General features: G+C 42.3%; 1 protein-coding gene across 1 annotated transcript in view; it reads right to left on the reverse strand.

The window, feature by feature from the left end:
* Positions 1–12225, reverse strand: part of HFM1 (helicase for meiosis 1) — a 161775-nt gene that overhangs the window by 122152 nt on the left and 27398 nt on the right. The window contains exons 2-5 of the mRNA XM_073645240.1: positions 3297–3367; positions 2103–2212; positions 1639–1703; positions 1077–1312 (exon numbers count right to left, since the gene is read on the reverse strand). Of these exons, the coding sequence (XP_073501341.1) occupies positions 1077–1312; positions 1639–1703; positions 2103–2212; positions 3297–3367 (482 nt within the window). The remainder of the gene's footprint in view (positions 1–1076; positions 1313–1638; positions 1704–2102; positions 2213–3296; positions 3368–12225) is intronic.

Genomic DNA, 12225 nt, shown 5'->3' on the forward strand with positions numbered 1-12225 from the left:
GCCAATTGTAACGGGTGTGTCAGAAGTGAAAGAGTCACCCTGCAGTTGGTTGCAGGAGATCTCTTCATTTGGCATGACAAACAACTTCTTAGAGGCTGTCTCTAGGACCCAGCGGCTACCTTCCTCTGGCTAATTAACACCCTGGTACTGGGTGTATAAATACCTGCTGTGTGCAAGAACAAGGTGCCGGTGATATTCATTACTCCTTGTGAAGGCTTGAGCAAGAGAAGTACTTCTTCCTCTCTGGTGCTAGAGGACGTGTGCGCATTTGTCTGGAGTCGACTAAAGCTAAGCGATTTTCCCTTGTTTGCCCCTCCCCCCTTTGTTATCTTTAGTGTCCAGTGGGGATCGACTAGCGCTCATCCCCTCCCTTCCCTAGCCTGAGCCTAACGCCAGGGAAAGACAGGGCGAGGTACGCGTTCGGTGATTGGTGAAGAACAAATATAGGGACGTTAGTGAAGACAGGGTGACACTAGATCAGCCTAGGAGGTCTCCACTGCCCCCTTTCCCTCTTCCCTTTGTGTTGTACTTAGTCTTTCCCACACCTTGCATGACACCAATGTGCTCTCACTGACACTTCAGTTTTGGGCTCGGTGTCCCATCTATCCTTCTGCAACCTATGGTGCTGTTTCACATGTGTGCCTATATGTACTCCTGGCAACTTAAAGGGCCAGAACAGACAAAAGCACTCCTTCACCTGCCAATGCCAAGCAGCCACAGGTTTATTAAGGAACTATTTCCTATCGTCCTGTGCCTGAGCAATTATGTCCTTAATTTACAAGATATTCTTCTTTTCTGTATCCTTTGACATGAACGTGGCTTATCTTCTGACCCTGTCTACTGAGTTTGTCCTGTCTTTTGTTGTGAATGAACTCTACAGACCTCAAACACCAACTAAGAACAGCACATGGGGCTTGTGTGATTCAATACCGGGGGCCATTTAAGTGTCGTACACTGGCTTCGTGAACTGGGATCTACCGTAAGAGTCATGTTTTCACATTATTTTCTGTGTATTATTTAAATATCAGTCCATAGGAAAAAAAATATATACTTTCCATACCAATAGCAAACCTTACCTTTTTCTAAGCATGACTGAATTTTCTTTGACTCCTTGGGTTTGTGTGAGATTCTGTTCACAAGAGTAAAAATCTTTGCTTTGTTCATCATCATCACCAAACGAATAACAGGGATACGATGATATAACATCCTGAGTACTTGTGTTTCCTATGTTTGCGGTCATTGTTTTGCTACTTTTAATGTTATGCTGAGAGGAATAAATTGCTGCAGGATTGGCTTCCAATGCTTTTGCCTTCTTAAGAGGAGGTATAAATGTTTTCAGCTTTCTAATCATACCTTTTTTAATTAAAAAAACAAAACAACAAACAATTAAAAGAAAAACAATACAAGTTATAAAAATAATGAAATACGTCATACTAAAATTGTATTAGGATAGTAGTCTTAAAGGGAATGTGTAAATGAATTTTAAGGTTTTTCTTATTTTTCTGATCACCATCTATATTAAAAAATATAAGACTGCTACTTCCTTTCGGGCACATGTACATTAAGAGCAACAGACTGAAGAAAGTAGGAGCAGGTGGATTTTAAAGGGAACCTGACATCACCAGAAACGCTATTTACCTGAAAGTATTGGATTAATCTGCGGGTAAATAGCGATAAACCTTGCCTGTTAATTGGAAGTGCGGCTACAGAGAGAAAATGACGTTTTAGTCAAGATGTAATCTCCATGTAATGGCTCTTTCCTAATCATTGGGGCACATATAACCACTCCAGGGAAAGATTACAGTACATTTGTGCAAAAATGTTGCAACTTTTTAAAAAGTCGCAATTAATGGATTAGATAAAAAAAGGTGGAAACCTCAAATCCCGTCCACAATGACAAACATCGAAAACAAACAAACAGGTAAACTCATCTAAATAGACTTTAAAAAAGTAACAATTCAAAAGAATAAAGAGCAAATGCAAACAAATAAAAGACACCAAAAACTAGACACAACTGCAAAAATAAATCGGGCCATAGAAGGTGCAGAGTACGTGGTCTGTCGATCTAGTTATTATAGACATCACCCTCACGCATATTTTACCTGATGACTGACTGCTTCCTATTTCATTTTGAAGATCTTGACTTAGTGGAATGTCATGAATGCAAGGAGCTGATGTATGAAGCCAATCTTTTATACCTTCTTTATCCAAACTGTTAATAAAAAAAATAAACAAGTAATAAAATTAGTAAATAGGTAATTTGTGTTATCAACCAAAAAACACATTATTAGAAGGATTGCCTTGCTATGACAACCTCTGTCGACATGAACTATTAGGGACATCATTGAGAAATGCCTCCTACTGTATTTGGGATTCTCCTTTATGTGCCAGAATGGAGAGTCTTTTTGTAAGAGCGTCTCCCACAGTTGCAGACTTGGTTACAAGAATGGCCATTACAAACAGATGGGTGGTATGTACAATGCCTTGAAAAAGTATTCATACCCCGTGAATTTTCCATATTTTAACGTTACACCCACAAACTTAAATGCATTTTATTTGGATTTTATGTGATATACAAACACTAAGTAGCAATTACTTGTAAAGTGTAAAGGAAATGATACATGGTTTTCTAATTATTTTAAAAATACAAATCTGAAAATAGTGACGTGCATTTGTATTCAGTCCTCTGTAGTCTGATACATTGTAGGACCACCTTTGACAGCAATTACCACTGCAAGGCTTTTGGGGTATGCCTCTACCAGCTTTTCACATCTAGAGGCTGACATTTTTGCCCATTATTCTTTGCAAACTGATTGGATGGAGTCGTCTGTGAACAGCCATTTTCAAGTCTTGTCATAGATTTTCAATGGGATTTAGGTCTGAACTTTGACTGAGCCATTCACATACATGAATATGATCTGTTCTGGAAACTATAATTTTGAAACTTTCTGGACTAGGTGAGAAATTAGGGCTTGTTCAAACAAGTGTTTTGGTCCATGTGAGCACTGATAGAACAAGGTCAAATGGTAGCCAATGTGCACATGAAGACATTATCCACATGGACCAAAAAAGAAAAAAATATCACAGCATGTACTATTTTACTGACCAGAATAGTGCATAAAAAAGGCGACTGGTTCTGCATTCATCCATGATGTGATCAATCAAGTGTAGCTAATCCCAACCGCAATTTACAGACGCGATTGGCTCATCTAAACCCAGCATTAAACAAGAAACCCATACAATACATTTGCAAAAAAGTTCTAACACTATATTTTTATCAACAAACATTTATTTACACTTTTTTATTAGATGGTCCATTATAAAATAAGTCTTCAAGAGAAAGATCAAACTCTTCCATCGTGTCCACCTACAACAAAGAATGAGATAATTATTGCTTTCAATATACAATTTACTAATAGTGAGTGTGGTCTTTAATAAGAATATGGTTGGGTATAATTTTATCAAAAACAGATACCATTTCAAATAAATTAACAAAAATAGAATGTATTCTTTGTTCACTAGCTCTGTGGCTTTTCTGTTTAATTGCTGCAAAACTACAGCAAGATATATCACGTGAGCATACAGCACAAGCCATGTGAGAGTTACCATCTCAAAGAAAATTACCAATTTTTGTCTTCACTGAAGCAGGTAGATTGTATGAACTTTTTTATCCATTGACTCTTTTGCTATGTTCTCACCATGAGCTTTTAGGTGACTTTTTTTTGTGCTGCGTAATCTCGAAAAAATGCAAGTAGCCTTTTATACTTAGTGGGTAAAGAAATGGTGTAGAAAATCTGAAACATCAAAAACTCACCAAAACCTCATTGTGGGAACATAGCTTAAATGTATCAGTTAATGGATGAAACTCTGAAGTACATAGTCTGTCTTTCTAGTTTCATCCGTCTCTTATGGATCTCCATAAACTTTAGCGGCAGAGTCTGATCTGCAAAATTGGGAAGAACAGAACATGCTCTGAGTTTCACGGACTAGACACACGGATACGTTTTTAAAACTGATGTGTATCTGGCTCAATGAAACAATGGGTCAGTGTGCTGTCCGCGAAAAAAACAGACAGCGCTAGGATAAGTCACACACGTGTGAGTGAGCGTAGCCATAAGCAGAAGCTTTGCTCATGTTAGTGAACACCAGTAAGCCCTTAAAGACAATGTCACTAGCTCAAAAAAATTTGGAGTTAAATACATTGAAAAAAATCTCAGAGCTCCTCTGATCCTGCTGCTCTTTTTCGTTCTGCACTGCATCACTCCTTTGCAGAGATATTCACATTTGCTTCTTCTGGAGTGCAGCATGTGAAATTTCTGCTTGCAGTCCAATTTCTTCAGTTTTCCCTGGGAGGGGGGGGGGGGGGGTTTAACCTCTCCCAGATGCAGCTAATCACAGCTTTGCATTGGATCTAGCAGTTTCAGATGCTGCTGAGCTGTGATTGGCAATTTCTGGGACAGAGGGATGAAAGCGCAAGCCTCCAAACTGGATTCTGTAGAAACGTTGGATTTCAAGCAGAGATTTCACTTACAGCTTTACAAAAGAAACAAAACTGAGCATCTCTGCATTAGAGAAAAGCAGTAAAAAAAACAGAAAAGAGAGGCAGAATCATGGGAGCTCACAGATTTTGACAAGATATTTGACTTATTTTTTTTCAGCAAGAGACAGTTTCAATGTGTGGGTGTCATGCCGCAACAAAGACACCACACCAAGAGGAGCTAAGGATCCCACCAGACAGGAAACAGTTGGCACGGCTCCCGCCCAGCGGATATGGAATTTGAATGCTGATCGGGTCGTTGGACCAGGGTCCTGCGAATGAAATCACTCATCTCTATTCCTAACATATCCTATCGATCATGACTAGTGTTGAGCATTCCGATACTGTAATATCGGGTATCGGCCGATATTCGCGGTATCGGAATTCCAATACTTAATTTCGATACTTTTACAATATCGGATACCGGAATCGGAAGTTCCCATAATGCCTGCGCTCTGCAGTGTCTGTGAAGGATGACAAGTTGGATGGCAGCGCGATCCAGCCTGTCATCAAAATGCCATCCCAGCGGGGGAGAATTCTCCTGATTGTTTAAAAGCCGGCGGCTTTTAAACAATCACACAGCCCCATACTGCTTCCCCGCAGCCTCCCACCCCGATCCTCCGCTCCCCTCGCCACCTCCAATCCCAATCGTAAATTAGGACCGGGCGGGGAGCGCAGCACCAAGGAGCGAAGGACCCGGGCGGGGAAGCCGGCAGTGAAAAGACTTCACCGCCGGCTTTCCCGTTCTATGCTGCGCTTTCCCGCCGGTTATTTCAAATGAACAGCTGAGGTATCAGGTGATGCCGATCAGCTGTTCATTTGAAGTCGCCGCGGTGCCCTCAGAGGGTTCATGTGAGTTCATGCTTGACTGCATGAACTCACATGAACTTTCCCACGGCCGCACAGGTCAGCCTCACCTCCCAGACCATCAGACCGGTCATGATTAGTGTGTGTGCGGGGTGTGTGTGCGGGGTGTGTGTGCGATGTTTGTGCGGGTGTGTGCGGTGTCTGTGCGATGTGTGCGGGGTGTGTGTGCGGGGTGTGTGTGCGGGGTGTGTGTGCGGGGTGTCTGTGCGATGTTTGTGCGGGTGTGCGCGGTGTCTGTGCGTGCAGGCAGACATAGGCCGATGTGACACTACTACTCCCATCGGCCTATGTCTGTCCCCCGTCCACTCCTGCCAGCAGGATCAGCTCGATGGGAGCAGTAGTTCCCATCAGCCTGATCCTGCTATTTAAATTGCCCTACTGTGTCCCCAATAAATGTTAAATACATGTCATTGGTGGCCAGTGGTTACCTAAAAGAAATTAGTTCATACATTACCTGTCCCCGCCGATCGCCACCTAAAATAAAGTAAAAAATAAAAAACTACACCTATACTCACCTAGACACCTAATTCCCCGAAGCCATCGATCTCCTGTAATAAAATATAAAATAATAAACCACAACCTTATCCTTACCCCTCCGTAGTAGTCCACGAGTGTCCCACGAAGATCTCCAGTTCAGAGCAGCCACATAGAATGTGACCGCTCTGAACCGCTGCCGCCGCTAGAATGACGGGGCCGTAAGGGTTCACCGGAGTTCAGGCAGCGCTGCTCCGGTTAGCTCCTTTACGGCCCTGCTGTATCGTGAGAAATTCCCACGGTACAGCAGTGCCGTAAAGGAGGTCTCCGGAGCTGCGCTGCCTGAATGCACTCCGGTGCCTCAGTCAGTGGCTCCCGCTGCCGGGAGCGGACGTGTTCCCGGCAGCGTGAGCTTACAGCAGCCATGACAGCTGTCACCATCTCCAGATGTGACAGCTGTGCATGGGAGATCAGCGCAGGAACGTGGACAGGTAACTATTATTTTTAGTAAACTAAGAATTAAATAAAATTGTGTGTTTTATTTCAAATAAATTATTTTTTTCTGGGTGTAGTGTGTGTTTTTTCTTTTTAACACTTTGTAGGTTAGTAATGGGGGTGTCTTATAGACGCCCATCATTACTAACCTGGGCTTCATGGCAGCTGGCGCTGACATGAACCCCACCACTATTACCCCCTGCCACCGCACCAGGGCAGCGTGGAAGAGCGAGGCTAAGTGCCAGAATTGGCGCATCCTATGGATGCGCCATTTCTGGGGCGGCTGACGGCTGGTGTTTCTAGCCTGGGAGGGGGCCAATATTCATGGCACCCTTCCTGGGCTATTAATATCAGCCCCCAGCTGTCTGCCTAGCCTTTGCTAGCTATTAAAATAGGGGGGACCCCACGTAATTTTTTTGGGGGGGGTTCCCCATTTTAATAGCTAGTAAAGGCTAGGTATTCAGCTGGGGGCTGATATTAGTAGCCTGGGAAGCTCCGTGGGTTTTACCCCCTTCCCAGGCTTCAAACATCTGCCCCAGCCGTCTGCTTAACCTCCGCTAGAGACTAAAATTATGGGGGATCCCACACCATTTTTTTTTTTAAATAAATCCTTTATTTTAACACTAAATGACATTTGAGGAGTTAATAAAGATGCAGTCCCTAAATTATTATTTATTTTTTAATTAATTTTTCCCAAAACTTTTGACGTGGGCTTCGCCATATTTTTGTATGCCAGCCAGGTACAGCATCCAGCTTCTATGAACGCGCCATTTTCCGGGGCGGCTGCAGACTGCAATTTTCAGCGGGGGGGCAGAATGCTTGGGCCTCCCTGCGCTGCAGATTCCATCCCCCAGCTGTCTAGTTGTACCTGGCTGGACACAAAAATAGGGAGAAGCTCCACGTTTTGTTTTTTTTAATTATTTCATGAAATTCATGGAAAAGAAAAAAAGGGCTTCCCTATATTGTTGTGTCCAACCAGGTACAAATAGGCAGCTGGTGGTTGGGGGCAGCCCGTTCCTGCCTGCTGTACCTGGCTGGACACAAATATAGTGCAAAGCCCCACGTCAATTTTTTTTTAATTATTTCAGGAAATTCATGAAATAATTAAAAAAAAATTATGTGGGGCTTCGCCCTATATTTGTGTCCAGTCAGGTACAGCAGGCAGGAACGGGCTGCCCCCAACCACCAGCTGCCTATTTGTACCTAGCCGGACACAACAATATAGGGAAGCCCTTTTTTTCTTAATTATTCCATGAATTTCATGAAATAATTAAAAAAAAAAATGCGTGGGGCTTCGCCCTATTTTTGTGCCCAGCCAGATACAACTAGGCAGCTGGGGGCTGGAATCCGCAGCGCAGGGAGCTTTCTGGGCCACCCCCGCTGCAAATTGCAGTCCGCAGCCGCCCCAGAAAATGGCGCGTTCATAGAAGCGCCATCTTCTGGCGCTGTACCCAACTCATCCAGGGCCCTGGTGCGGTGGCTCACTGGGTAATAAAGGGGTTAAGGCCAGCTTGGCATTATCAGCTGGCCCTAAGCCCGAAATTCATGGGGTCACGCCAATATTAGACATGACCACCATGAATTTCTAGTAAAGTATTTAAAAAAACACAACACCCAGAATAAAGTCCTTTAATTGAAATAAACACACAATTCTTTATTGTTCTAAATTAAACCATACTTACCATCACGCCCATTCCAGCTGTAGCCAACGATCTCCTGCAATAAAAGTAAAATAATAAAGCAACCTCATCCTTACCTTTCCATGGCTCCCACGACAGCTTCAGCTCTGCTACATCGAGATGACAGGCTGGACCGCAGCAGAACGCTGCCATCCATCCTGTCATCCCGCAGACACTGAGAAGCGCAGGCATACTTCCACTCCTCAGTGTCTGGCTGTGACGGCATCCAGATGAGCCGAGGTCATGTCCAATGAACTCAGCTCACCTCATGTACGTCACTGACAGCGTGGGAAAATTCTCCTGCACTCAGCACTTCAGCGTGAGAATTTTCCCACGCTGTCAGTGACGTGCATGAGGTGAGCTGAGTTCATTGGACATGACCTCACCTCATGTATGTCACTGACAGCGTGGGAGAATTCTCACGCTGAAGCGCTGAGTGCAGGAGAATTTTCCCACGCTGTCAGTGACGTGCATGAGGTGAGCTGAGTTCATTGGACATGAACTCGGCTCATCTGGATGACGTCACAGAGAGACACTGAGGAGCGCAAGCATGCCTGCGCTTCTCAGTGTCTGCGGGATGACAGGCTGGATGGCAGCATTCTGCTGCGGTCCAGCCTGTCATCTCGATGTAGCAGAGCTGGAGCTGTCCTGGGAACCATTGAAAGGTAAGGATGATGTTGCTTTATTATTTTTCTTTTATTGCAGGAGATCGTTGGCTTCAGCTGGAATGGGCGTGATGGTAAGTATGGTTTAATTTAGAACAATAAAGAATTGTGTGTTTATTTCAATTAAAGGACTTTATTCTGGGTGTTTGTGTTTTTCTTTAACTTTGACTATGGGGTTAGTAATGGGGGTGTCTTATAGACGCCTCTCCATTACTAACCTGGGCTTGATGTCATCTGGCATTATAAGCTGACATCAACCCCAGCCCTATTACCCCACTGCCACCGCTACAGGGCAGTGGGAAGAGCGAGGCTAAGTGCCAGAATTGGCGCATCCTATGGATGCGCCATTTTTGGGGCGGCTGACGGCTGGTGTTTCTAGCCTGGGAGGGGGCCAATATTCATGGCACCCTTCCTGGGCTATTAATATCAGCCCCCAGCTGTCTGCCTAGCCTGTGCTAGCTATTAAATTAGGGGGGACCCCACGTTATTTTTTTGGGGGGGTTCCCCCATTTTAATAGCTAGTAAAGGCTAGGTATTCAGCTGGGGGCTGATATTAGTAGCCTGGGAAGCTCCGTGGGTATTACCCCCTTCCCAGGCTTCAAACATTTGCCCCAGCTGTCTGCTTAACCTCCGCTAGAGCCTAAAATTAAGGGGAACCCCACGCCATTTTTTTTTTAAATAAATCCTTTATTTTAACACTAAATGACAAGTACAGTAATCAACACTATTACTGTACTTCATATATATGTGACTGACATGTTTCTATCTATCTAATCTATGTGTGAAGCTCTATTCTGTCTGTTATAAATTGTCGGGTACAGATGCTGAATTGCCGGCCGGCTTTTTTAAAGAGACGGTGCACGAAAACACTAATATTTTTTTAAATAAATCCTTTACACTAAATGACAAGTACAGTAAGCAACACTGTCACAATACTTCATATATATGTGACTGACATGTTTCTATCTATCTAATCTATGTGTGAAGCTCTATTCTGTCTGTTATAAATTGTCGGGTACCGCTGCTGAATTGCCGGCCGGCTTTCTTAAAGAGACGGTGCATGAAAACACTAATATTTTTTTAAATAAATCCTTTACACTAAATGACAAGTACAGTAAGCAACACTGTCACAGTACTTCATATATATGTGACTGACATGTTTCTATCTATCTAATCTATGTGTGAAGCTCTATTCTGTCTATTATAAATTGTCGGGTACAGATGCTGAATTGCCGGCCGGCTTTCTTAAAGAGACGGTGCACGAAAACACTAATATTTTTTAAAATAAATCCTTTACACTAAATGACAAGTACAGTAAGCAACACTGTCACAGTACTTCATATATATGTGACTGACATGGTTCTATCTACCTAATCTATGTGTGAAGCTCTATTCTTTCTGTTGTAAATTGTCGGGTACCGGTGAATGCCGCTGATGAATTGCCGGCTTTTCATGTCATTCTACATTATTCTTAGTTGTTTTACTTCATGTAGAATTAACCTACAAGGAAAGAAAGGGTTTATTTTCATTCCGATATTTGTGTCCCATTGACTTGCATTGGTTTCCGGTATCGAAATCGGCGATATCCGATACTTTTTGGGTATCGGCCCGATCCAATCCGATACGATATTTCCTGATATCGGAAGGTATCGCTCAACACTAATCATGACCCATTATTACCCACACAGAAGGTGAGGTTATAGAAACAAAATAAAAGAAGAAGATCTGGCCCTAGTCACCTAAAACTGCAAAGAATTAACTAATTTTAAAGGGTTGCACCACAAAGACTTTTAATACTTATCCACATAATAATGGAGCACTCAATCTCCAACAGTGCCACAGACATTTTCCCATGATGAGTTTTTGACGCTGTGTTTTTTCGTTGCGTCAAAAACGCAATGTCTTACAGTTCTAGCAATGTGGATGGGATTTATAAAAATCTAATGATCTGGGTTTTTTTTTATCTCATCATAAGCTGGCCTGCATTGCATGTTTCAAATCTACAACATGTCAATTTCTCTTGTGGGTTCGCTGAATTTTATGTGCGGATTTTCCGCATAGACTTGCATTAGATACGCAAAATACACAGGTAAAAAAACTGTATATGTGCTGCAGAAACACACTAAAAACGCAAGTAATAGACATGACTGCATCAATAAAGTTTTGTCAAAGCCAAATACCAGAAAGTATCAAAAACAAAGAAGCTTTACTTTACCCCTTAGTGACCGGACCAATTTTTTTTAAATCTGACCAGTGGCACTTTATGTAGTAATAACTCTGGAATGCTTCAGCATATCCCATTGATTTTTAGATAGTTTTTTGTGACACATGTTACTTTATAACAATGGTAAATTTAGGTTGATATGTTTTGTGTTTATTTATAAAAATATCAGAAATTTGACAAAAATGTTTTAAAAATTGCAATTTTCAAACTCTGAATGGCTATCCCTTTAATTCCAATAGTCATACCACGCAAAAACATTAATAAATAACATTTCCCTCATGTCTGCTTTACATCAGCACAATTTGTAAAGTGTTGTTTTATTTTGTTAGCATTTTAGAAGGTTTAAAAATGTAGCAGTAATTTTTAATTTTTTCAAGGAAACTTACAAAACTTATTTTTATTGGGACCTATTGTTTTGAAGTGACTTGTGGGGTCCTATATATTGGAAACCCCCAAAAGTGATACCATTTTAAAAAACGCACCCCTCAAAGTATATAAAATTGCTTTCAGGTAGTTCATTAACCCTTCTGTTTTTTTTCAGGAAGTAATGGAAAGTGGCATGACAAGAATGAAAAAGTTTATTTTTACTACCTAAATTTTGATAACTTCTTAACAGACCGCTATAACCAGCAGACTCTAAGGCCATTATTTGGCCATGAACTGCCAAGGCAAACATCAGGACCACACAATCAAGATCTCAGGGTGCCGATGTGATTAAAGAGGGAGCCCCTACACTCTGTTAACTATTTAGATTCTGTAGTCACTAATAACAGCAGAATCTGAGGGGTTAAACGTCCATGGTCGGTGCCAACACTGATCGTGGCTGATGCAGCAAGTTGTCAGCTATAGTGTACAGGTGACAGCTAGAGGACTGTCACCTGTCGGGGAACGCTAGTCTCTTATATCGCAAGTCACAAAAAAAAAAGACAACTGGTGGCCATTAAGGGGTTAAAACATGACATACCAAAAAGAGACAAAAATGCAATAAAAACGCGTGTAAAAAAATACACTCAAAACGCAATGAAAAAAAAACACAAGTAACCCAATTTACATAACAAGTGCAGAAAAATACTCGCCAAATACTCATCGTGGAGAATAGCCTTCATGGGGTGGCATCGTGTATACTCAACCATTTAACCATTCATTGCCGTCAGGATTGAGAGAGAATGGTGGATGGGGACCCTTGTTCTAGTGATGGCTGGGGGTCCCATCAGTGAAGCCTCCAACAAATCAGACAGTCACACCAAATCCTATGGATAGCTCATAAACATCTTTGACTGTAAG

This window comes from Phyllobates terribilis, unplaced genomic scaffold (genome assembly GCF_046119375.1).
Source record: "Phyllobates terribilis strain yellow unplaced genomic scaffold, ASM4611937v1 Scaffold_8__6_contigs__length_399053987, whole genome shotgun sequence".
Classification (NCBI taxonomy): Eukaryota; Metazoa; Chordata; class Amphibia; order Anura; family Dendrobatidae; genus Phyllobates; species Phyllobates terribilis.